This window comes from Telopea speciosissima, chromosome 7, assembly GCF_018873765.1.
Source record: "Telopea speciosissima isolate NSW1024214 ecotype Mountain lineage chromosome 7, Tspe_v1, whole genome shotgun sequence".
Taxonomy (NCBI): Eukaryota; Viridiplantae; Streptophyta; class Magnoliopsida; order Proteales; family Proteaceae; genus Telopea; species Telopea speciosissima.
Genome location: NC_057922.1, coordinates 15,340,400 through 15,368,245, shown reverse-complemented (window position 1 = coordinate 15,368,245; position 27,846 = coordinate 15,340,400). Strand labels below are relative to the sequence as shown.

The window sequence follows — 27,846 nt, the reverse complement described above, 5'->3', positions numbered from 1 at the left end:
TATTTTTATCTACTCCATTTCCCAAGTTCCTCTAACAGAGGGGGTGGATCCCACCCGGACAGTGTGTTCAGGCAGGGTAAGGTGGTCATATCCGCCCCCTCAATCAGAGCAACTTGGGAAATGGAGCAGTTAAAGGTCCAAAAATCTGCTACATTGCAGATTACATAGGGCCCAAATTTAATGGACAGGTAAGGCTCAATAGGGCTACCTCTTTGTCAATCCTAACATTCATGTATCATTATAAACTAGAACAGCCTGAATATAAGAACTTCAGAATACTCATGCAAGTAGTTCTGTGGTATTTTTTTCCTTGTCATACTCCTCTCCACCAAAACATTTCAACCGTCTACCTGTGGTAATAAGATGGGAACAGTCACAGCGTGATTTTGTCGAGTCTATTCCAGCACACCATGAACCCATGCACCAAGGTAAAGAATGCAAAACTGAAAGGCTTTTCTCATTGCAGTCTGTGAAGAACCACGGCAACATTGACTACGTCCAGCCAGAATGATAATATCAACATCTATTTCTAGCTTAAAAGAAAGGATTGGGAAAGAAACTACAATTTGGAAAATTGTGAAGGCATAACCCTGCCTGCCCCACAAAATGTGAAGACAAGTAAAGAATACATCAGGACAGGCCTCTGTCAACCTGTCAAGAAACTATATAGCCTCCAAAGATCAATACTAAATAGTATAGACCTTGAACCAATTGTGATTTTTTATGATTCATATAATTTTGAGAGTTCTTCAGCAAATTCCTTCCTAACGACTTCTCTCTTGAGCTTGAGAGCTGCAGTGACTAGGCCAGATTCAGGAGTCCATGCATGAGGAAGCAATTTGATCTTGGCAGGCATCTCAAACTTCTCCAAGCGTGCAGTCTTTGCAGCCTGTAAAAGAAAAAAGGGGGGAAAATGAGAGAATCAGTTCAATGGACAATTTGAGAATACATGTGGTAGGGGTAAATTCAATGAACAATTTTTTTTATGGACAGCAAATTCATGATAGTTGAAGTCCTCCAAATCAAATGATATAATCAAAGAAGACTACGGAATTTTATAAGTTGACATGCCAACCTTTACGAGGGATCCATGCACTTCCTTAATGGCTTCTTCTTTCTGGCATAAATCTGAAAAATCAGTAAAGCTGATTTCTCGCTTAGTAGCCCAATCTTCTAATGTGTTTTGAGAAACCACCACGATAGCCACACAGTAACTATGAAATGGATCAGCATGCAACATAATATTGTCGACATAGGGGCTCACAATCAGAGCAGCCTCCACCTGTAAGGAGGGGAAAAAGGTAAATTTCTGATAAATTATTACAATAAGACACAATCTACACAATCATACCTTCCCAAGAGAAACATATTCTCCATGTTGAAGTTTCACTATATCCTTCTTACGGTCAATTATTTCAAGGCAACCATCACCATGAAATTGCCCAATGTCACCAGTGTAAAACCACCTCATTCCTCTCTCATCAACCTTTTAACATCCAGGAGGACCAGGTATTAGCCCAAAGTTAGCACATTACCTGAAATTTTCTTTTGGAGGGTTTCCTCAACTGTAGACCCAAAAAAAATTCCAAAACTTTGACACACTACCTTGTATACTTCTTTTGTTTTCTCCTCATTTTTGAAATATCCTAGCGTAACATTTGGACCACCAATAACTATTTCTCCCCGAGGCATTGGTGAATCAATAGTTAAATATCCTCCCTCGTGCCAATTGACCAACTGCAACAAAGTCATGATTAAGTTTTTAATCTCTATAGAATAGATAATTCAATCTAAATTACATATCAAAAGAAAATTAGCAAATAACATCATAGTTTTCAAGGCGTCGCTTAGGCATAGGTGTCCAGGTGCCCCTTGATGGATGACCGCCTTGGGCTCCTAGGTGCCACCTAGTGGCCTTCTTGGTGTCTCCAGATGTGTTTGGAAAACTTTCTTAATGTTATTCATAGTTGTCATAACATCTAGGCGACCAAACACATCTACATATCCTAATGAAGGCCAGAAAAATTAAGGCACCACTTTGTTCTCAGCAAATTGTGGTATCCAGTGAATATTATTACCAAACAAAATAAAAATGCCAAAATTGTGAGTAAGGTGAGAAGAAAGAGCAAAGGCAAAAGGACTAGCAAATATATTATGCAGGCCTACTGAAGATGTTCTTTTGAGAATAATGTGAGGAAAAATTATTGACATCTAAGTGTTAAGAGATAACCTGATTTCAGTACAAAGAATAGATCTGATTTCAGTATAAAGAAAAGATAACTTTAGATAATGATGACTGAGCCTGTAGATATTAGGTTTCACTAAGTTCAGTGATTATCATAAGTGTTCATATTTGTCCAAACTAAAAGTGTAACCCCCTGCAGATAAAGAAAAAAGAGTGACTGTGTTACCTAATATGTCAACCAGACTGGGAGAGGGATACTCTCATTTCTTACCTTAATAAATGAGCAAGGAAGTGGAGCTCCAACACGACCAACAGATGGATCATCATATTCAGAAAAGGTACCACCCGCACAAGTCTCAGTGAGACCATATCCTTGCCCAATTGGAGCTCTGAAAAAAATGTAGTCTATACTGGTCATACTACAGTAAAGGATCATGAACAGACAGAGAATGTATTATGGAAGGAGTCTACACTCCCTCCCCACTTTTTCTAAGCAATAACAGTTTCACTATTTGGTCCCACAATTAAGTTATCCTCTTAACCTAATTGTTTGAAACACTTTGTTGTGTATCACTTAACTGCGTGTCCATGCCTACAAACCATCGAGCACCCCCTTTCTACGAGGTGCTTGCCAGGAACATGACATAGGCAGTCATGTCCCATCACATCATCCATGCATGACTGCAATCAGCACAAGTATAAATCAAAGAAAAGAATTATGATCAGTGGAAAACCACATAAACCATACTAACCCAAGACATATGTTGATGAATCTCTGTGTATCAGCAGAAAGAGGAGCTCCACCAGAAAGCACAAAACGGATGCGGCCACCAAGAATTGCTCTAACCTTTCTAAACACAAGCAAATTCCATAAAATATTTTCCAAGCCCCATGCACCAAACCAACTACCATTTATTGCAGACAATCTACGCCCATATGCAACGTCAAAGAGTTTCTTTGATAGACCCCCCTTCATGTCCACCTGAAACATTTAGAAAAAGCCCTACTTTCAGAAACCAACCAAGTTTATCAAAAAGGGGGTTCTAGATATGCAAGCATGCAACGATTGTGAACCTGCTTCCGCACACCATCTCTAACACGATCAAGAATGGCAGGCACTGCAGCCATTACCGTTGGCCCCAATGTAGGAGCATCCCCTTTTGTACCCTTTTTAATCTTGTTTGATGTATCAGTAAGAGTTAAAGGCGATCCATATCCAATGGAAGCTCCAGCAGCAACTACTACATTCTAAAATACAAAGAGAAAAATTGGTTACCCACATGTTCAGAAAGCTAAGTGATTTGGCTCAAAATGGCAACTGAAGTACTAAAACTGCAGAATCCAATCAATTCAGGAAATATTTCATACCTCAGCTGCTATTTCAAGAACATGAGCTAAAGGTAGATAGGCCATATAAACGTCTTTGGTCCCCAGGCCAGGAACAATTGTCATCACGGCACAAACCGTCGCCAGAACATTTCCATGTGTCAGCATCACTCCCTACAGGAAATTGATTTTAAAAATATATGAGACTTTTATTCAGCAGTCGAAGTTCAAGTTATTTCACTGAGTTATCGGGAGGGTGGTTTTAAGAGACGTCTTTGAGGACATATCAGAAAGACACTAAGAGACACAAGATACGCTAAAAATACAAATAAAAACACTTCACGAATGCATGGAAATGCTTAAGATACATGCAAAATAATGTTTTGAAGCATAATACACCATAAAGAAGTAGTAATTAGGTCGAACCCAATATCTGCCATGTGGCAGATTATTTAGGGACCAAATTTTGCATACAAGAATGCCCCAATATACCCTAAATACCTATCAAATTCGAGACCTTGATCTCATCATTTGATGAGTTGTTTATGATATCTGATATGGGCCAACAATACATCCAGAAATGGAATCATTTGATGGGTTGAAATATAATTTGTTATTTTTTATTGACTTGTACATCATTGCTTTGTGCATGTATGCTACATTATATGATATATTTTACTAGTTGCTTTCATTATAAAATTTATTCAATATGACTAATTCTTAGCTAGGGTCCATAGATTTATTAGTAAACCCTGATACATGGTATCACAACCCTCATCTATCTAAGATTCTAAGTCGGGAACCCCTTCCTCAGTTCCTCCGTCCTTTTCAATTTTTCCCTCTCTATATCTTATGACCACTAGTAAGGCTTGCAGCATGGAGGCAGGAGAGAGAGAGAGAGAGAGAAGACTGAGAAGATCAAACACTAAAGGAGGTTATTGACCAACAGCAGAAATAGGCAGGGTTTTAAGTATCGGTGTGTACCATATAGTATCGGTATCGGTAGGTATCGATACAATACTTACTAATATACAACACTTATTTTACAAAAAAAAAAAATTGTATCGATAGTACGGGTCAATACCATAGTTGTCTAGGCGCCGCCTTGACGTCCAGGCTTTTTTTTGTGGGAGCTAAACGACACTCGACTTACCAATTCATGAAAGGCGCCTTAGGCCGCCTAGTATGCTGGGCGGGCGCCTTTCTTCTATATATTATTTTATTATATAAACTGGGAAAATGGTTTCTGTGGGGGAGCGTGGCACTTGCGCCCAGACACATGGGGGGCGAAATGACCGCCCGAACCCCATGAAATGCGAAATGATTTCCCTGCTTGATGCTTCCGCGTGCACTCCCATTGCTCCTGCACGCATGCATGGGCCATGCTCCCCCACAAAAAACACTTTCCCATGTAAATTATGGGGAAGAGTTTCTGTCCGACAGTGGCCCCTGTGCCAGCGCAGGGGGGCAATGGGAGCATGCGTGGAAGCATCAACAAGGGTGGGATTTCAATCTTTCACGGGGGCAGACTGGTCATTTCACCCCATTTTGTGCCTGGGCACAGGGGCCACACTCCCGAACAGGCTCCTTTTTCCCATAAATAATAAAATGATATTGTATGTATCATTGGTATTGGTTTGTGTACATGGTAGCAAGCAGTGCGAAGCATGGAATCATTTTGTTAAAAAAAAGACCCTAACCGAGCACTTCCTTTTCATATTCAGTCACAGTCTCACAAGCGCTAAACCCTAACGGCCACCACCTTTGTTAAGTGTGCATTTGTTAAGTGTTAATTTCAATTATTTGTTTCTTCTTCTTCTCAGTTAAGTGTGCATTTGTAAAGCGTTAACTTTCAAGTATTTGTTTCTTCTTCAAATTCTGATTGTCACTTGTCAGTTTTGATTTGTGATGGATTATGGTTTTGAGTAAGACACCATGACAGCTATGGTTCCTACTTCCTAGGGGATGATGTTTTTGATTCATTGTTGATTGTTCAATTTATTTAATGATTAATATTTATGATGTTTTTTATGAATGTTCAATTTAATGGTAAATGGTTTCTATGATGGGGCATTACTTTATTTATAATGTTTCTAATGTAGGTTGTAGTTAGTGACTTAGTCTTCTACCATATTGCATTGATATAACTTCTACACTGACTCTGGATGTGGCTTAAATGTTGATTCTTGATATTGCGTATCAGCAAATTATATCATTGCTATACTAGATATAATGGATAAATTAAAAAAAAAAATTACTAAGAAACCAAGGGCGCCTTGGCAGGGACCTTATCGCCTAAGCGTTTACATGGCCCTCTGCCTTGGGTAGCCTTAGCGCCTTGCCAACTATGGTCAATACAGTCCAATAAGGGACTGATATAGCCCAATAACGGTCCGATACAGATCGATAAAGGTAAGATACACTTGATACGCCTCCTTTAAACCTACAAAACAGAAACCGTGAGTAAGATACAAAATAAAGAGTACCCAAAGGCCTTGCAAACTTGATTTCTCCTCGATCTGAATTGGGGGAAATCATCTAACATAAAAAGAGGACCCTAATTTACACCATGTCAACAAATTTTGGAAGTGCTCAAATCACGGATAGAAACAGAATTGAGCGAAAAAGAGATAAAGTTGCAGAACTCTTTTTAGTTTCCTCTAATGTCTCTTCCTTTTTTTTCATCAGTAGATTACGTAAAAATGACTCATATCTTTGCATCAAACTGAAATATATCTACATATTACCCAATAAGGTGTTTTATGCTTCAAAATGAATTTTATGTTTATCAAAAGCACATCCATGCATTTCTTGACCATTTACATTTGCATCTTTAGCGTATGTTGCGTCTCTCTAATACGATAAGATATGTCTCTAAAAATCAACCCACCGATATGGTACAGGATACCAATACTTAAATCCTTGGAAATATGTACGCGACCCAGTGCCTCTTCTCCCCTGCCCCTTCTTCTTCGCCGCGGCTTATAAGCCTGAGATGATTCAAACTGTATCAGGTTGTATCGACCAGTATCATTTCGGGTCGATACAATCCGAGACAAAATATTTTTATTTCTGTATCATATCTAGTAGGTTTCTATTGGTGTCTACCAATAAAACCTTGTTATTAGCCACCCTTTCTGGACGAAGTATGATGATCTATGATATTCAAGTTGTAAGGCCCACCAAATACTCCAAAGATTAGCTGGCAGCATAAGGTTCCAGAGTCTCCCACTACTGAAGCCTTTAATTAGCCATCCATAGCACATTTCTTCCAGATCTGAGGACATCACCCAGTTCACTCCAATAGGTTCAAAGATACTCCAGCAAAAAGAGATGGGGCACATTTACTGCACTCAAGATGCACAGATAACATCATTAGGGACGGAGAAGCCTCTGGTAGTAAGGTGATTTAATGTTAAATCCACTGTCCTGAGAAGCAGCACACATGAAAAGTGAACTTTCATGGGGGCTTTCCTCCAAACAAAGGTTGGGGCAAGTGGAGAGTCTATTCCTGAATAAAGCTTCATATTGATATTCAAAAAAAGGTACCCCAAACCAAAGTGGCAAATCTACCTACCAAGTATCAACCCTGCTGTTATCGGTACTACTATGCTAACATGTTTAGAAACTGCAAGATCAGAGGGTCATTTCTAGCTCATTCAGGTTTCCTCTCTAAGTAGTTTGCCAGACAAACTCAGGATCAGAGAGTCTATAAACTGACTCACATGAGCATCTTCTCTGAAGCAGTGTTGGAAAAACAATCGTTAAAGGCTGGTCCCACATATGTCCTTCCAATATCTTGTTTCTCTACTATTCCCTACTCGAATTCTTACCCCCTAGTCTGAAGTTGTAATGTCTCATAATACCTTCACAATGGTCCACTCCATGACTGCACTAAAACAGTTTTCCAAGAGTTGCTCCTGTCATACTCGTCTTCAATGACTTTTCTTCAGTCTTCGAGATACACCGGTAATTCGGTAAAACTCTCACAGCCATTTACATAACATCACAGGGTTCATATTTGGTTCACATATTTGGAACTACTCAATAAGATAAGATTTAGCAGCATGATTCCAATCTTTCCACAGGAAATTTCTTACAGCTGCTCTTTTGTGTTAAACTGTTAAGAATTGGAATCAGGATAGTGAAAAATGATAGTAAGTAGGTAGGAATGCTAGCTAGAAGGATTACAATAGTATGAGATTACCTCCTTTAAACAAGTAACCAACTTTTCACCCCACCCAATTTCTTTTCTAACATTCCAACAACTGATTCCCACAGGCTAGTTGTTCTTCAGTTTGCTGTTGTAAAATTTCTCCTTAAATTGTTATTTCTACTGTGTTCTGGTGATCATGAGTTTCTGCAAATCTATTTCTAGTTTGGGGACTGGTTATTGCATTAGGGATGTGATCAAAGGTTGGCCTTATGCAATCGGAACTGGGAAGCGAGATGAAGAATTCAGTTCAAGTCCTTAAAACATAGAAATCCATCATGTCTACTGCAAAGGAGGATCTTAAAAATTTGACCAAGTGCACCCCATTAAAGCGGAATCGATAAGATTATATAGATTTGAAAAAATTGAAACAACTCTGAATCAACCTCATTCTTTCTCTTCCCCACGTACAACCCAAGGTAATTCCAAACCCCCCCGCTTAATGTGATTTAGCTCCTCCTAGAGGTCTGCAAAGATGAAAGTGTACACCAGGACATAGACCCCAGTTAAGAGCAATTGAATACTAATACCCACACCATTCCAGCTATAGAAATTTAGTCCTCCCAGGAGTGAACCATCTGAGCATCAAACACCCTGGAATCTACCAATGTAAGGAAGAATACAAGGAGAACAAAAGTACCAGCATGACACTAACAGTAGACACTTCAAAAGGCACTATTGTATGAAAAGATAGCTCAAATATTATAACCATTTCTGTGAGGGAAGTATATATAATGTGGATAAGGGGCAATCAGGTGATCTCTTCAGATGATCTCTGTTGTGGATCCTATTCTCCAGATAACATTTCCAATCAAGGTAGCTAGCAGAAACAGGGCAATAACAGCCAAAAAAATTGAAAGACGTGGAGAATAGGACCTAGAGACTTCATGTACAGAGGCTCCCTTATTTGGGCAGTGTAAGGAAAGTAGAAGAATATAGGTCAGATTAGCCAGTGGATGTTTCACACAATAATCTATCTCTTTATCAATTTAAAAGAATATAATTACCCAATAGCACAAGCAGTAAGCCTGAATAATATCTATTGTTTCTTTCTGGAATGTGGAATTGGATAAGATTCCAACCAAGAGTCATATCAGAAAGGAAGACAAATGGAACCTGTACAGTTGTGCAAAGAACAAGGAGAGAAGAATCTCTGAGCCATTAGTTGAATTCACAAGCACATAATGAAGCAAATATTTTGAGTTATTTGGTGCAACTTGGGTGTGCCTGAAAACAATTGAGAGCTTACAGCATGCTTGAAATTTAGCCTTTAGTTTAAGAGGGAAAATAGTCTTTTGCCTCTAGTGGTAGGATGGGTTCCATGGTAAGAAATGGAAGAATTTTCGTACAAGTATACTTCTTCTTTGATAAGTGGGAGAGAAGGTGAGATTGTTCATGATATATAAGGCAAAGGTCATGGAGATTAAGGATGCACATTTATATAGGACATTGGTGAACATGGATTCAAACTTTTGTGGAGGATTGAATTTTCTTTTCTTGTTGTTTTCTGGATACCCAGCTGAATGTCAAGTACATGTGGTCAATTAATCTTGTACTTAATAGGAAAAGAGAAAAACTTAATACTACTGGGTTCCTGTTGCCAACAAATACATCTCAAGTCAATGAGAAGAGAAATCACTACACATTCATTGTGATATTATATGGGCTATTTAGTGTCTCTTTTTCTACCTCTTTTGAGTGGTTTAGATATGTCTGACACCAAAAATGTAATAACTGAAAAGATATATTAATCCTTTATTTTTCTTTCTGGTTCAATTGATGAACATAATAGCCTTATGACACAAGCAAACCCTTATGAACATGCAAAAACTAAGTACATCTATCACATTCATCTGGCTCCAAGACTATAAAACCAACACAGGGAGCAAGATTATCACTTATATCCAAATGATAATAAGATACCTATAACACCCAAGTTTAGGTTTCAAATTGTCTGAAGAACAGAAGGCATAAACTATCATCCTGTAGCCAGTTTACTAGATTAAAACCAAAAGAGGCAAAACTCGAAAGAAAGAAAGAAAAAAGCAGATTTTTCTACCACCTTGGGCAATCCAGTACTCCCACTTGTGTACATTATAACTGCAATATCCGCTGACACAGGAAGCTCTGCATTGACAGGACTTTCTCTACCAATTTTCTCCACCTCCCAGAATGAAGTGAGAGACCAATTACTGTTCCTCTCGATGACTGAAATGTCAGATGGGATTCCATAATCATCCATATATATTACACGTTTCACTGTGTCAAGTTGTCCACTAATGTTTAAGAGTTTCGTCAGTTCCTTATTTCCGCAAATTAGAGTTGAAACTTCCGTCTGGAGGATCAAAATAAACCATAGAGTTAAACAGTATCTGAGTATAATTAGAAATTTACCATGAGCAGAATAAGTGAAGATCAACAGACAACCATACTAATGATTGTTAAAATTGCAAAACAGAAAGGAACAAATACCAGATTTATATTAGCAAATATACTATAATAATTTCATTACCACAAAGAAGAAGGAAATTCTAACATGCAGACCAATAAGAGAAGAGCTTTCAATAGAGTAACGTAAATAAATCTAAATTTTTGCTCACAATGAACAGGTGTAATATACATGCAGAATGTTCCAAAGATCCATGGCATTATTCGTATACCAGCAGATCTATTCACTACCTTGCCTCCTGTTAGGATGTTCTCTTCAATGGTCCCCCAAAGGAGTGCAAATTACGTAGCAGATGAGTTGGGATTTTTTTTTTTCATTGCGAGTAGCAGGCTTCTATATTGGGGTATGTACATTATGTCGTACTAACTTCCTACCATGTGATATTATTATGATTTAGCCTGCTCCCTAAGTGGCTGATCCCTTGGTGGACTGTTCTATGAAAGTATTTACTTTTCTCATTCAATAAAATTGCTTCTCAGAAAAGGATAATTGATTGTTGGTATCCATATTGCACAAAGTCATGAACAAAAAACACAGAAGAGTAGGGAAGCAACTTGGGCAGGCCCAGGATAAATTCAGGCTCAAATTTGAACTATGTGGCACTGAAGACAGTGATGCAGATTTATCACCAAACTACGGTTTGGTTATATACATGTTGGGTCTTTGATCCCATGAGTTTTCTACGTAATAGGCCACTTTTATGGGCCTAAAATATGGGTACATGAGTTGCATACGGTATTAACTTATACTTAGTTTATTTTCATGTTTAATGTTTTAAATTGAACCAGTGGTTCAATTTAAGTGATTTTATTAGTTTTTCTTATAATTGTTTAGTTGGGTTTGATTAGGACTCTATTTTGAGTCTATTTCAGTTTCCTAGTCAGTTTAAGTTACCTAATAGATTAGGGATTGGGTTAGGCCTTTCCTTTTTAGTGTAGGAGTCTAATTTTGAGTCTTTTATGTAAGGTTGTAAGGGGGCAAAGTATTGAACACGAATTTGATTGATAAAATTAGCTTTTGCTTGCTGCCATTGCTGCTGCTGCCTTGCTCTATTAAGTGTTGCCATGTGAGTCATTTCAAGGTGAAGGGACTGGTGGATCTCCAGTTGACTCCTTGCGTCTTGTAGACCGGGAGGATCTGTTATAAGGGATTGGTGGACCTCCAATCGACTCCTTGCATCTTGTAGATCGGGAGGATCTGTTTCTAGTTGTCTTCAAGCTGCTGCCATTGAAGACCTGCAACTCCAAGTAAGTGTTTAGCATTATTCATCATTCCCCCTTCTTCTCCAAACCCTCTACAACCTACCCTAACATCTCCCTTCTATTTTATTTGAATTCCCTAAACCCTTATTCACTTAAACCTTATTACATTCCTCATCCACCATTAAAACCATAGATCCATTAGAACCCTAAAACCTGCAACTATTTTTCTTCCCTTCTAGAAGGTCACATGCAAGGTGATTTTCGCGAGAATTCTGCCCAGCCAAATCTAATCGTTTAACCCTGCTAAAATTTTGATTGAATCTTCCTCTAACCCTTACAGAGATTCGATCCAAATTTCAGAACCATCCACCCAGCCAATTGTCTGAAATTAAACTGATGCAGAAACCGAAACCATGATTTAATTGGCTGTTCTTTGATTTTCGTTGGAGCCTTTTAACTTTTCTTATGATAGGGTTAAAACAGTCTTTTTATATTTATTTTCTGAAGTTCTCCCTCCACGATTTTAGAGGGATAGGTATTTTTTTTATTTTATTTGTTTAAGCTTATACTCCTATTTAGAGTATAAGTCTATTATGTTTTATGTTTGTGATTAGGATTCAGATTAGGAATTCCCACTTCTAATCTGACTAGGATTTGCTTTTAGATTGATTATTTGTAAGGCCTTTTGCCCCCCCCCCTTTATTATAAATAGATATTTCGTGGGAGGCTTCCGCACCTATTATGTTTTAAAATTTTCGTTTCTCTATGCTGCTGCTATGACTGCCGGCTGTTGCTCTATGAGAGTGTTCCTTGTGGGTAATATCAAGGATCCCCTTGTGAGTAATATCAAGGGCTAGGGCTGGAGGAATCCGGCGACTCCTTGCATCTCGCAGATCGGGAGGTCCATCTTCTCCTTCAATCAAGCTCTTCAAGGTTGCTGCCATTGAAGTTCTGCAATTCCAGTAAGTTTACAAATTTCTGCAACTGTATTCTTCCTTTCTTCTTCCTCCATCTAACCTAATCGATTTCCCCAAACCCTAGTTTCTCTAATTACATTCCAGCATTCATTCCTCATCCATATTCATCACAAATTAGACCATAGCCTCCCCATATCAGTTCCTCCACTCGACCCAACCAGCAGCCACAACTGTCCATTAAAAACCCTAATTCCCTCCCTCACCATTAAGACCTAAAACCCTAAAACCTATCTAGACCTAACCAGCCAGCCAAACCTCACCAAACTCCAACCGAATCACCTTCCCCACATCTGTGACACTCGGCCAGAAGCCCTTGACCTGTTTCCCCCTAGAAACCCTAAATCCCTTCATTCCTTTCATTCCCAAAACCCGAAACCCTAACCCTAGAATTCCAGAATTTTAATTTCTTATTCAATCCTAATTAAACCTTTACCATTAGCTTCCTAAAAACCTGCATGTCATTACTACAAAAGCCCTAACTCAAACCCCTAGTTTTAACCCTAATTCTGCCCTAACTTAGCCTATGCTGTCCCAATCGGCCAGCCCTAGTGTGTGACCCCATTCCCTGGCTCCTAGTGGGACTATTCCTACCTAGGACTACAATATAAACTTTTACCCCTCTCTCCTATCTCTACTAGGAAAGCTCCATAACTCCATATTTAACCATCTGATTTAGCTGTAACTTTCAACATGTCTTCCCCTCTACCCTACCCATATTCGACCTAAATATTAAGCCCATTCAACCACCTGATTTCCTACCCTCGATTCCATCATCTTCCACCTTTCAAAACCCTAACCCTAGTTGCTGCCCAAATTTATCTAACCTATTTTTAACCATCCAAAACCCATAAAACCTAGTTCATTAGACTCCCCTACACCTGCCTAGCTTTACCATATAAGATACAATCCCATTATCCAAACCCTAACCCTAAAATTGACCTAAAACCTCAATTCTGCCCCCATCGAACCAGCAGCTCAACAGGTCCTGGTTGTCTGGCTCTTCGTAGGTCTCCTACCTATCTAGGACTACATTAGATAGGCTCAGCCCTACTCGAAATTCATCAATCGCCAACCAAGCCTGGAGCAAGTGACAACCCCACCAAGTAGTGTTTCTCCAACCCATCTTTGTACTGAAATATATTACAACTTCAGCTGTAGTCTTCAAGAAAACATGAAATTATCAATATAGGTTTCAGATATTATAGGTTTGGATCTAATTCTAGTAATGCCAAAGTAAAACAGCATAAGTAGGCATCAAGATTAACAGTACATGCCATCTAATTCATGAATGAACACTAAGATTAAACTCTTCAGCAAGATCCATTGACACCCATAAGGAAGAACAGTGTCTTCAAGATTGCAAATGATACTACAGACCTTTTCTCATTCTTATGATATAGTTGTCTACAGTCCTCGATACCTAATTTTTAATGTCATTTAGTATGCTATAATATATGTCCTCAACATCAAAATCAACATGAAATGTACTACACTACTACTAATATACTATGCCACTATGGTTTAATTCATGAAAGTGACTAATATCCATTAGTGTATATGAAAGTATGAAAAATTGAAAATATAGATTAACCTATCAAATAATTGAAAGCAATAGTAAAATCAAATGATAGGCTAACTGTTTAAGCTTGATAGCAATAGTCTTTCTTTAGTGTATGTGATTTGGAGCAAAGCATCTAAGCTATTAAATGGTTTAAAAAAAATTTTAATCTAACTTTTATATGTACAAATATCGACGATATGCCAACATATCGGTATGGCGCCATGGCGCCATGGCGCGCATGTAAATATTGACATCCACCATGGCGGCTCGATACCCCTCCCACGCCGCGCCATGGCGACGCTGGCGATGACAACTATGGCGGTATGTTGTGCTACACATCAGTAAAGTAATATCCAATGTGAAAAAGATGAGGTATATAATTACCAACCATACACCTCCATGCCGTTTATTCAATATATTCCCACAGAATAGTGATGAAACTGTTGAATTAACCAACCCAAAAACTTAAGTTGTTAGAGGGAGAGGCCCAACTGGAAGATGAAGTTATCCAAGGTCCCAGAGTTAGTCAAAGTAAATTATTCCCCACAGAAACTAAGAAAAAACTAATGCATATAAGTAACTAAGAAGCAGATGCACTAGCCAAAAAGAAAGAAGATTTAACAGATGGTTTAATAACTTTCATCAAAGACCAGTGACAGCAATTTTGCAAAGAGTGAGTTAATGCAGGTTCAAGGTTCTACATAGACAACTGAAACAGATAATGGCCGAACAAAGAAAAATAAATGAACTCGTGGTTGAATAAAATAGTGTAAAATTAAGGTTTGAAATTTCAACAAAATTACCAAAATATTTAGGTTTCGCAGGAAACCAAAACAAAATGACTATCAAAATTTAAATGCAAAATTTCACAGAAAATTATCGGTAGTTTCGGAAGAAGGTAGTCATTTAAATGCGAAATTTACCAAGTCTGAAATTTCACAGAAAATTATAGGTAGTTTCGGCAGAGAGTGAAATCAGAAAATTTCGAACCTTGCATAAAAAACAAACTGATGGAATCTGATTGATGTAACTGGACCGGAAAAAATCCGGATAAGATTCCCATTATGAGAGGATTTGCGAGAGGTTTTTCTCAACCTGAACAATTAGGACCAGGGTTTATAGCTTTATATCCTACATCAGTTGGGTAGCATTGGGTCCGGCAATGTTGAGTGGGTTCAGGATGACAGCCAGCCAGATCAGGGAAATGACACAACGAGATGAAGGTTTAGTTGTGAGGTTATGTGAAGAACTATCTACTCTCCAGCTCATTATTATCATTTTTTTCCAAGATATGAAAAAATACGTTACAGGCTTAGATCTTATCTAACAGACAAATCTAGTTAACAGAATGGAAATCATCCATGGTTGATTAGATGAAGAACTGGTGTAGGACAACAGCAGAAAAACCAAACAATGTCAGAATTTCCAGAAAAGCTGAGCTGCAGCACATAAATGCTAAGCCCCTGTCAAACAATATCAAATGAAATCTGAACGAGCAGAAACTTTGGGGGGGGGGGGGGTGGTTTGGAAATAAGGTAGACTAGTTTTCAATTCGGACAAGATATACCCTGCACAAATTTGGTAAGGAATGAAAACCTATCTTGGCTCAGTAATAAACCCTATCTGTACATTCACGCATTCCAAAAAATCTGAATCAACAATGCAAGAAAGCCTCTCAAACAAGATCCAATGGCAATTGGATGTTACGAAACTAAAAGGCAGTCCTGGAAGATTCAAACCCTAAAATTCCGTAAGATTTGAACAAGTAGGGAGAATGTATCCAACATATGTCGTATTGCTGCTTTCCGGCACCGAAATTCATGAAATAACTAACTCGCGGGATAATTCAATTCCTTCCTCCAAATTGACTGAATATAATAAATCCAGGTCTCAAAATTGTCATTCTTTGCGATAATTCATCAAGAAAAATCCAATTTCATCAAATGAAAATAATAATAATAATAATCAAATTAAAATAGGTAGGCCAGCAAGTCTTCGAACATTGAGTAGCAGCAGTCAATAACCAAAGCTAGAAAGCAAGAGCAGCAATATCTAGGCAAAATATAGAATCTAAACTGAAGAATCAAAAGAAGAGACAACGAATAGAGAGGAGAGAAGAAATCAAACCTCATTCAATGAGTGGCAAAGAGCCTCCTCCCCAAGAGATGAATAGATGGTGACAACTGTTAGATTGCATCTGAAGCAACCCTGCTCAAAGAAAAAATAAAAAACTCACCATGTTAACATGAAAATGTGCAATCACAGAGTTGATCTATTGACCAAGTCTCATGAGAATAAATAGACCATAAAGCCCAAGATGCAATTGAAGAAAATTATAATCAAAAGAAATTTCTTAAAATTTAAAAGCTAACATAAGACACAAATAAAAGCATTAATCACTTTATGCAAAGATAACTTTAACGAGAATGCAATAACAACATATGTGACAAGCACCTGCAATGCAATAAACCACTCTGCCCGTGTATCAGCAAATATTGCAACACGCTCACCCTTCCCATGCCCTAACTGCATCAGACCAGAAGCAAAGCTGCACACAGCTTCAAGAGCTTCACCATAACTCAGCCACTCATAATTTCCTAAATGAAGCTTTTCAAATGATCTTCCATCTGCACCTACTTCAATCTCCCTTGAAATCAACTTCCGAGTTCCAAGGAGGCGCTTACGAGCATTCTGTTTGGATGACTGCTCAAACAAATCTGCAAGTGTTGAAATACCTTCCCAAGCTGTTTCAACAGGGGCAGTAAAACGATAGTTTCGGATTGCATATCCAGGTTCCCCACCAACATCAACAGGAAGTCCCCTTTTCTTTCCACTCTTTTTGTTGCGTATGATAACTGAAAATACAAGAGGAACAAGGACTCCAACAATATAGGGATTCATTATTCAAGTGCTGGGAGCAGATCTCTATAGATATAGCACGATCTACTAACTCTTTATGATGCAATGACACAGTCATCTACATGCAAGCCTCCAAATGACATCTGCAAATGAGAGCAGGTTTGTAGACAAGAGAAATAAGGTTTAGCAACAAAAATCAGAAAAACATGGAAACTTAATCGACTGAAATATAAAGTAATCCAAGGATGTTATCTTCCTTTTTATTGTTTAATCAGCAATAACAAGGTACTTTCATTTCATCATGCAAAAAGGTTGATACTAACAAATGTTCACTTATCCAAAAAGCTCCATCCAAAAACTGTACGACCTAAACATGAAAAATAGAACTATCAACAAAAATTATACTGCTCCAATAATGTCATTCATACAGCATAGAGTGCCAGCTGGAAGTAAAATACCCATCCACCCCAATAGACTCCTTTCAAGCTAATGTCCACTTGGTTAAATACTTGGCAAAGTCAGAAGAGTTCTTAGGAAAACTCTAGGATTGTCCTCAAAATTCCTTCTAATTCTCTCTAATTTACAACCTTCTCTCCTCCTCCTCCTCCTCTTCATCAACTTTGTTAGGAAATCATAATAAATGCCACTATAAAGCATCCTCCAGGACCACCCCTCAAATTTTCAAGTCATCTTCACCCAACTCAATACCATAGCTATATAAAAGACACAAAAAATTAGAAACTCCCTCCAACTCCCTATCCATCAAATTCTTCTAAAGTAAGGCATCCAAACTACTTTCCCATCTCTGAGTTCAAAACAATCCGCCACCATACAATGTTTATCTGTGCCGTTCCATATAAATATATAATCTTGGACACCAATCCTTCAATAATTTTCACCTTATCAATTTCTGACCATAAAAGATATTGTTGCTAGAAATCATTCATACTGGTTCATTGTATTATTCCACACACTACATCCATAAGACACTCTAGGTTTCCAAGAATCCAAACCCTAAAAAGGAGGTACCACATTTTGCTGCCATTACCTCCCTCAAGGGGCTAAGGTTTCCAGCAGAATCTCCAGTCACTTCCCTAGCAGCACTGGATTCATTTTAGGCATCAATCTGAAACCTAAGCTAACCCCTTCTTTTAGGCCTGTAACACCATCTTCACCTTGCTAAATGGTGTTTACTTCTTCCCTTCAATTTAACCCCATATAAAAATCCTGCATCAACTTCTCCATTTTATTTGTTACAGACATATGAGCCAGCAACAAAGAAATCAAATATAGTGGTACACTTGCAAAAGTACTTTGTATAATTGTAATCCTGCCTCCAATTGATACAAATCTAATTTCCAGCCTACAAGTCCTTTGTCCATGCTTTCCAAGTTGGATCCGAAACCACAGAAAATTTAGGATAAGCCCTGATTTGAATTCCCAAGTAATTAAAGGGATTTTCCCAAAAATACAGCATAGTTTATGGGCTCCTTCAATCACCACCTTCGCTGTCACATTCTTGACTCCAATGAAAAACATTTTGTCAGGGTTTACTCAATCCTGCCATGGCTTCAAAACATCTCAGCATTACCCCCAAAGTTTCTGCTTGTCCTACTTCTGGATGAGGAAAATTATTGTATCATCAGAACACTGTAGAGTGTAACTTGATCAGGCTCAAGTACTCAACCCAATCCCAATTTGACCCAACTCAAGTAAGTTTTCCGAATAACTTAGATTAACATCAGAGTATTTTAGAACGTATTGGTCAAAGGGACCCAAAACTCAACATGTATAAAAATAAACATAAGAAAGTCAAGGAATTTTATCATAACTAATAAAATCAAAATCTTAGGCATTAATACACTATATTTTTCTAGGTGCTTTGATAAATGTTCCAATCTAATCCCAGCAGTCAACATTTAAATCTTGAATAGATTGTCCATAGTAGACCTCCCTTGAATTTGAAATATGGATATCTGGTTGGCGAATCAGTAAATGTAAACCTGAATCTTTGAGTCCATGTTTTGAGTTCAAATGATTAATGCTTGCCACAATAATTATTTATTGTTAAAGAAATAGAAGACACTTAGCATGCCTAGTAAAACTATATTTTGGAAAGTTCTGAAACCAGATTTTATCCCCTGGCCCGTTTGGCAAAGGTTTCTGTCTTCTCAGGAGCAATCTGTTTGGATTCCCAATACACCATTTCAAGAAACAGACAAAATCTTCATCACAACAAATAGCATAGAAACCCAAGCTATTAATTCTAATAGTAAAAAACGAATCCAGAGCCACTTTCACAGCTAACAAAAGAAAGGGGAAAAAAATAAAAACAATTGAATATTGTACATGAGCTTGCCATAAGAATAGTTCTTGTTACTAAAATGACACAGAAGCTGTTCAAGGTCTACCTACAAACCAGCCAATGGCATCAAATAGCAGAAACAGTGGCAACCATTAACTCCATCTACAGTAGAAAAATTCACCGACCAATAAAGTATCAATAGTGCAGAGTATGAATCCACCATCACCTCAATTCATTTCATAGTAAGCAAATGAGTAAACCAGAAACTGAATTCTGCAGTACTCTGATGAACGGAGTTCATCAACAGCAGAAAAGAAACACCTGCGGAGCATACAAGTAAACAAGACCCAGAAAAACAAATGCAAATGCAAACATGAATTTCACAGAAAATACATCGAAGCTAATAAAGATTGATTTCGAAAACAACAAGAAGGGAAAGAAACAAAGATGTCGTATCATTCATCACCTTTGAGTTTTCAGCCAAAAATGACGAAGTTCAGAGATCTGAACAGTGAAAGAGAAAGATACGAATGAGTATTAAGAATTTTAATTTTGGCTTATTGAGAAACTGAGAAAGCAAGATTGATGGGAGACCTAATAAAGAAATGTGTTAGTGCGTGTGTGTGTGTGAGAGAGAGAGAGAGAGGAGGCGGAGACAACGAGACGAGGCGCGGAAGGACCGAAGGAGGTTGAAGTTTCAGAACTAACCAAACAGTTGTCCAGTACTATAGGTAGCAAATTAATATTTATTTTTAAGTTGTGCTAAGAAGAACGGTGGGAGGATGAAAACTCATTATTTCAGTGATGGACCAGAGAGCATCGGGCTCCTCTCCAATGAGGAATCCGCCCAATGAGTCATTTAAACGGTTGGGCTGGCTGACACATTCCCAAGCCCAGTCCAGTCCGGATTGAGCTCCTCTCCAGTGAGCTCAGCACCCTCAGGGAGCATCCAGCCGTTGGGCTGTGCCGCACACATCCCTAGATATGCGCCGAGATGTATGTGGCACAGCCCAACCCTTGGATGTCCCATGGGCACTCCCTGGGCGCTGAGTTCCCTGGAGTGGAGCTAGATCCATCCAGCCGTCGAATGCCTCATTGGGCTCTCCCTGGGCGGGGCAGACTCATTGGAGAAGAGCCGAATCCACCAACACATACACACGGCAGAAAATATACTTGGGAAAAATTATCAACATGCCGGGTGTCTAGGCGTGCAACACCTTCTCACATTCTCTCTCCTCCTTGACATACTATTTTCTCTAATAACCCAACCCTTACTAAATGTGTTTGTATCACCTCGCCCTCCTATGCTCCCTTTGGTTGGGCGGGAGATTCCTTTACGAACGCTACCTGGTTGTGTGCAGCTCCTACACCTAGACACAAGATCGTACAATGGTCATTGTACCCTCAGTGATTTTGGCCTTTCCATGGGGTACGCTTGGCTCTGTGTCTAGACGCGCACACGACCATAACGTTCTTTTCCTATAAATATATGGGAAGTAATTCTCTGTCCGGGAGTGTGGCTTACGCTAGCACTCCCATGTGTCTATCTCTCTCCTCCTCAAAACAAGGGAGCAAATGTGTCTTTTCATATGGAGAGGAAAGAGATAAACTCATGGGAGTATTGGCATAGGCCACACTCCCGAACAGGGAACTTTCTCCATAAATATATATAGATAATCCACATTTCTCGCACTTCTTGTCCACTATATGATATTTGATTTGTTTGGACTTTAAAGATATATCATTGGTTGAAAATGTGGTCCTGTGTAGGTTATATCAATTGATCAATTAGTAATCGATATAAAAGTTTATATTTTTTTTATTTCATATTTTATGGGTTTTGACTTTTGATACCAAAAGATCTGCATGGCATGTCCTCATTGGAAATATAACGTATGTAATGACATGTTATGTGACCTTAGCAAAACAATCACTTGGTCTTTGTGCATAATTTTTATTTTTATTTTAGGGAGAATGTTTTTTATGCAGGTGGCGTAGGCTGCGCCCAAACACATGGGGTGGACAAAATGACCATCCTACCCCCTAAATGGCAGGCCTATGTGTTTGGGCACAAGCTATGCTGTGGCACAGAGAATATCACCCCTTTCTTTTATTTTTAAAATGAAAAGACACATAAAGCCGTCTATGAAATATCTATGGATGACCTATCTAGTTGTGCCAAGTGGATTAGTATGTGGCAAACCTAAATATTATATATCTAAATATGGTTTAGATTGACCATTTATTGAATTTCGTGCTCAATTCAATCATATATCGTGTCATTTATTGTAGTGATCTAAAAATTATCTTTGGATATTGGAAGCACCTTGGCAGATGGCCAATCTAAATCATTTTTAGACCACTACAATAAATGAGATGATCTACCCCTGTTTTACTTCTACAATTTAACTTTTTATTTATTTTTTTTTCTACCCTTAATTTGTATCAATCCACTGATATGGAATCGATATCAGCCTTGGTATCGACAGAACCGATACCAATATAAATTGGTCAATCCAATACCGATTTCTCAAACCATGCTACCCGGCCACAAAACTGTAGTAGGTGAATAAAGAAGGTAGGTAATGTCGTTTTATTAGGTAGATGAACCTCTATGAATATCTCAGCCACAAGAAATGGTAGAGGAGCTAGCCACCTTGAGGGTGACCTCGAAAAGGATAAAGATAGAATATTTCTCTTGGATATCTAGCATGAACGGTTGGAATGGATTATGGAACTCAAACCACAAAGGGATCCTCTACATCTTGAATAATTATCCCTTCCAATTTGTGGGCACCTCCAATTCCTCTAATACGGGGAATGGATCCCACTTTAGATAGTATTTTTGGGCAGGGGGTAGGGTGGTTATTGCTGCTCCCATGTGAGGAATTGGAGGAATTGAGGGACAGCGAATTGGAGGGGATAACAATTCCTACATCTTTCTGATGCATGTTTTTTTGGAGATTGATGGCTTCTCCTATCTTTTTTTGGTTTAATTCTTTCTCTTTTCTTACCTATTCCAATCAACTCATGGTTAATTTTTTTAATCATCCCCAACTAATTTCAGATGGTCATTTTACTCATCAACTCCATGAATTATTAATGTATGAGAAAACCATAATATGAAATGCATTTGGAATCGAAAGAAAATTGGTTATGTAGAGGTTTGTTGATCCAAAATTTGACCTTTTGTAAAATAATCAAGTTCTTTGGTCTAAGTTTTTGCATGAAGGGAATATGGAATGATAATTAACAAACCCTAAATAAAAGAATGATTTTCCACGTGTTCCAATATCCTTCGTACAATCCTTACTTCCAACAAATTAAATGTACCACTTTTACACTACTAATTTCATTTATTCATTCATGTTTGCTATTTACTTTATGGGCAAGAGAACACTGCTTTGGCCTCTAGAATCTACACACATGTGCTGATCAATGGAAGCATCGACCTGGGTGAGATTTCAGCCTTCCAATGGGGGCAGGGTGGTATTGTGTCTAGGCGCAGGAGCCGCGCTGACCACACGATCAGGTAGCATTCTTTTTCCCATACTTAAAAAAGGTTTAAGGCAATTCAAATTCTTTAATGTGATGCTAGATAATCTCACTTACACACTTCAAAATTTTTCTTTTGCAAATTGCAAGTTTTATATGTACCAATATGCAACCTTCTCTTGTGTTGACAAGGATTTCTAGACTCTTGGAATTGAGTGGCTAGGAAAAGAACTGTGGTAATCTCTCTCAAATTTCCCTTCCCTCACTTACTTCTAATCATTATATAATCCAATAACATTTTAAATGAATTATATATGGCTCAACACCAATTTACCTTTGTGTCCCTTTCCTAGGACAGATTAATGACTAGTGGGGGAGTTAAGTCATGGATGGTTGAAGAATTAAAGCTCCTGACAATTTCTAGAACATCAAAGCACTAGTTAGAAGAAGGAATTAGAAGGTTTTGGCCTTTTGGGCTTAATCCAACAAGCTTACCTTTTTATTTAAAAATGGAAAAAGGGTTTCTTGGGGCCAATCTGTGGATGTAGGACTTAGTACCAAAGGGGAAAGAAGTATGGTGATGAATCCGGACCCAAAAATATCTTATGGTAACATTTTGTAGGACTTTCTCAACTCAATTTGGGATCCGAGCACCTTGCCCGAGTGGGGGTAAGGCGATCATTGTGTGTCTCACCGTGTTTGGACAGCACGGTCCTGTCGGGCAGCTCGACAGTAGAGAATTTGGATCCCAACTGCTTCATAAGAAACAAATGTACACTTGACAAACTATATCTATAATAGACACTCCCTTCGCAAGTACTGCTATAGTCAAAACATTATGCCATGAGCCTCCCAATTATTACTTCATGGCACATATTTAAAAACACATTCATGAATCGATATATACAGCAATCAATGTAATGGTCTTCTCATTCCATCCAGTTTATGTCCAAATGTTTTAGTTTTGATAGCCACTTATGTGTATCCTGAGAAACATAAGGTTTATATGGCACTTTCTCTTCAGCTACTGTATCAGTGTAAGCTATAAAATCAACTTGCTTTTCCTTTGCTAGGTTTGCCTGTCTGTTTGGGTGCCTAGCCTTGAGTGATAAGAGCCGCGAAACTTCATGAAGACCTCCCCATTTCTCCAAGGCACGTGCAATGTCATAGCGCCCTTGAGAAAAAAAAGCAGAATAAGAAAAGACCATACCATATCAAAATCCAATATTCTTGGGAACTGGTCCTGACCCAACACCCTAAATCTGGACCCTGTAGTTCTCCAACTGCCTATAAAAAGCAAAAGTCATAGAGGAATGTTTCACTACAGCTTATAGCTTTCAAACTTAAATGGCCAAGTACTTTTTTTCTTTTTGTCTCCCAAATTTATGTAATTTTTTTTTCCAAGTGAAATCCAAATAACTTTCGAAACCTGATCAAATCCTTAGATATTGTTCATTGTGCAATATAACAAGGAGTAAGATCATTCACAGAAGTTTGATTTTGTTTTCCCTTACCTGCACGTTCAAAAGTTTTTCTACTGGGCATATAGGCAGGATCCATCCCCCAACTCCTCTGGAACCGATTAATCTGCACAACAAAAATAGATGAGTGTGAAAAGTCAATCACGATTATCAACAGACTCGACTGTGATAATTAAACAGGACTAATATTGTCCCTCAAATATCTGGTAAAATTTTGCATTTTGGAGACCTCTAGACAGTTTTTTTTTCCCTGTGAGTGGAGGGTGTTGGGGGTGGGGTTGGGGAAGCTAGAATCACATTGAAGGCTGCCATGATCAGCAAAACAAAGTTTTAAAATGTACCTCTTCCTCCAAATTCTCAAGGTTGTCCCAGTAACCCTTTGGTTTACGGTGTTTGTAAGCAAGGGCAAGGTTCATCAATGAGGCAATCTTTCTGAATCCACCCATGCGTGTAATGGCCTTCTCAATATCCACCCTACCATGCAAACGGAGTTGCTTTCTCATGGGCATAAATCCTTCCTGCCCGTACTTTGAAATAAATGTCAAGAGCTCAGCTTTAAGAATTTCAATATCCCTCTGCAAGCCTGGAACCCTTGGTCTTTGTCTCAATGAACTTGAGTCATTGATTTTAGACACTCGTTCCATTGACTTTCTACAATTGGCTTCAGTATCATAATTATCATTGCTAGGTGGAGTCATTTGTCCCCAAGAACATTTGCCAGTGTCACTTGTTTCCACAGAATTTTCTCCTTCCTGGTTTTCAATGAAATCTCTAATGGCACATAAATTTGATGGAAGATCTTCATATATAACCTGGAAAGTTGAGAAGTTACACTTTTACAGTTTAGCATAGCACAAATGGTGGAATCATGACACATAGGCGAAGATAAACTGACTCTGCCAATCTTTTTATCAAATGAGTGCCTTCAAGTAAAGTTGGCAAGTGAAAGCAGTTGATCTTGATGGAAGCACGGAATGACAACCAGATCCAACCATTGATCTGTCGTGATTTTGAGAAATGGAGTTAGCAGATAACGAGAAAGCAAAGTTATGTAAAGGAGATGGAAGGTGAGATATAGAAACCAAATTTTTTTTAGGATAAGCAGTTATGAATCTCCGAGTGCAAGAACGTGTACCTTTGTGAAGAGCAGGTAGATGTACACAACTAAACAGGGGGATTGCTGGATGTATTTATTCAGGTGGGATGAAATTCGAGATCATGCTTGTGTTTAAGGAGAAGTGGACTTGGATAATTGGATGAAGTGGGGTTTGCAAGTCAAAAAGATGTACTGGCAGGTAGAGAAGATCCTATTTCAGTTCCAGGAAAATTATTATGGATTTTCTTAAGCTGCTTCTGTCTCCAAAAACACCATATGCAAATAATACAAGCCAGGTTCCATAATTAACCATCAATATTTTGTACTGTGAAAAGTGGTTAAATCCAATAGTAAGCTGATAAACTTCTTCGTTTTGACTTAAAAGAGAGGTGAAGAATAAAACCCTTAGGAATAATATCTATTTTGTAGTGTTTTTGCCAAGAGAAATTTCAAAAGCATGAAGTAACCTGTATTAAATTGGGTTCCTAAAGATATATCAACAAATATATAGAAAATCACTTCTGTAGCAAGACTCCAAACTAGAGTGAGATATTCATACCTCCTCCATAATTGCTTCTGAAAGCAAAGAGTCTCTGTGCATTTTTGATTCCACAATGTACTTTAATAATGTATGTTGATTCCCTAGTTGCTCCAGAAGCCATTTCCCCTGAAATGAATCAAAGTCCCCTTCGACCTGCTCAAAACTAATCTCCTGCTCAAGATGCTCACGCAAATCCAGGATAACACGTGCATGAAGTACCATATACAATAGGCCCTTGCAACCTTCCTGCAAAAGAAAGTATAGAGTAAAATATTTTTCTCAATTCAAGTACAAAAATTATTAGAGTAACCATACCGTACGTATCATTTAAAAATTTTCCAAATCTAATCATTGATAGCATTCCATTAATTTAGAGAATGGCCATTGTTTTTGTTAATTTTAGTCCACTGCTGCGTTGTTTTCATAAGTGGCAAATACGAAACAGCAGAGATGAAAATCCAGCTTGTATCACATTGCCAATTGATACACAAATGGCCTATGCAAAATATAAATTCAAAATCTACAGAGTTCGGTTTACAACGAATGGTTGTCATGTTATTCCAGCACTTCAAATGTTTAAACTACATGAACACATACTATTTCCATGTCCTAAAAGATTGTGAAAGCAGAATTGTTTCAATCATGATGGAGAGATCACTGCACAAGGACAATGTCATCTTCGTTCTGCTACTGTTTGATGCTTTCATCTGTTCTCACCCACCTCTGAAACTTGATCTTGAGAACAAACTGTTTCACCCCATGCAACAGCAGCATTTATCTAAACTAAAATTAAACTTTCTAAAATATTTTTAAACTACAAGAAACCCGAAATTCGGAGGATGAGAACACAAGAAAGAACGCAAATTAGTAGATACTAAAGAAACCAGGTGAAATGAGTAAAGGAAACCAACTTGTAATAGTAACTTATAGTGCTAATATATACAAAATTACATTCACCACACATACAAAAGATGAGTATATAATATCTCTGGTTTCAAACCTATTTCTGAGGTTAAATTTATTTTTCCTGCAGTCTCATGTTTCAATGGTTTGGAATGTTTTCTTGGATGTCTTGTCAAAGTAGTTTTTCTCATAGAAATTGATGGTAAAAAGTCACTCCATGAGATGTCCAAACAGTATATTTGATTTCTGATAAAATAAAACTTGTCCTTAGATTAGCCTTTGTTTAAAGTTCAAGCTTTTCTCAAGTATTGTTCAGATAACAGCAACAGAATTTTTGTTACCACATGAATCAAATCCTGGATTGGAAAAAAAAAAACCCCTTTCTTTATAACAAAAGAAAAATGGGATTTGGATCTCATACTTATAAATAAGAGTTGCTTTAAAATATTCCGATGCATATCTGTTTTTGTATGATGATTGCAAGGGAAAAATATATCAGGAGTTCCACAGACCTCCAATATGAGATAACTGGGTGTGATGCACCTTAAACACATGTCACTCATAGAAAAAGGACTGGTGAAGTGTTCCCAAAAGTAAATAGACATCTGCATAAGAAATTACAACTAAATGTAAACTCTAATTTCGTACCTGAAGAATGCGCACCTTGTTGTTTTCCCTGGATAAAATCTTACTGATAGCTAAATTTGGAACAATCCTACAAAAACAACATCATGAAAACTGGAAATCGAGAATTGAAATAGACGACTGAAAAAGGAAGAAATGACAAATGGACTAGGAATATTTTCTGTACTGTTATTATAGAGTGGTTGCATGAAAGATAACAAACCCTCAAGACAATATTATTCATACTGCAAGTTTTCCTCATATTGTGAAATAAATGGAAAGGAGACCAAGGGAAATAGAGTCCTCAAGGACAGGTATATGAGATTTGGATGCTTTTGCCATTGCCAGCATTAAAGTTTTTTTAGCATCTAGTAGTTCATCAGTATTAACAGAAATCATAAAAGTTACAAGGGAAACAGTTGAATTGTATCATTCTTGGTCCTCGGGACATTGACCTGATGGAATGGATAAATGGGAATCTTCATCTTGACCTCGAATACTCAGATTTATCAGATCAAAAGCTTGGGAAAGCGGTTGACAGCTTGTACCAACAGGAGTTACGGGAAGAAAATTTCACAAGGCATTCTCTTCTTTCAGGATGTATGTGTTCCATTTGGAGGGGAGAGGAC

At 38.1% G+C, this 27,846-nt stretch overlaps 2 protein-coding genes and 1 long non-coding RNA gene across 5 annotated transcripts in view; 1 reads left to right on the top strand and 2 right to left on the bottom strand.

Moving 5' to 3' along the window:
• Positions 1-429: 429 nt before the first annotated feature.
• LOC122668094 (long chain acyl-CoA synthetase 9, chloroplastic-like) lies at positions 430-19,685 on the bottom strand. Its single transcript, XM_043864657.1, has 12 exons — positions 19,544-19,685; positions 16,368-16,915; positions 16,041-16,121; positions 9,787-10,059; positions 3,554-3,685; positions 3,260-3,433; positions 2,938-3,167; positions 2,457-2,574; positions 1,606-1,737; positions 1,352-1,486; positions 1,076-1,282; positions 430-889 (listed from the first exon to the last, which is right to left on the bottom strand). Exons 2-12 carry the CDS (start codon positions 16,812-16,814, stop codon positions 722-724), a joined length of 2,097 nt encoding a protein of 698 aa, XP_043720592.1. The 5' UTR covers positions 16,815-16,915; positions 19,544-19,685; the 3' UTR covers positions 430-721.
• The window catches only part of LOC122668097, a 22,408-nt gene continuing 14,129 nt past the window's right edge, over positions 19,568-27,846 (top strand). Inside the window, exons 1-2 of the long non-coding RNA XR_006333903.1 lie at positions 19,568-19,690; positions 25,442-25,445. This is a non-coding gene — a long non-coding RNA (uncharacterized LOC122668097). The remainder of the gene's footprint in view (positions 19,691-25,441; positions 25,446-27,846) is intronic.
• Positions 23,458-27,846, bottom strand: part of LOC122668093 — an 18,509-nt gene continuing 14,120 nt past the window's right edge. For all 3 annotated transcript variants that reach the window (XM_043864655.1, XM_043864654.1, XM_043864656.1), the window contains 5 exons: positions 27,242-27,308; positions 25,709-25,936; positions 24,395-24,865; positions 24,087-24,159; positions 23,458-23,746 (listed from right to left, as the gene is read on the bottom strand). In XM_043864655.1, the coding sequence (XP_043720590.1) occupies positions 23,502-23,746; positions 24,087-24,159; positions 24,395-24,865; positions 25,709-25,936; positions 27,242-27,308 (1,084 nt within the window). In that variant the 3' untranslated portion in view covers positions 23,458-23,501. The remainder of the gene's footprint in view (positions 23,747-24,086; positions 24,160-24,394; positions 24,866-25,708; positions 25,937-27,241; positions 27,309-27,846) is intronic.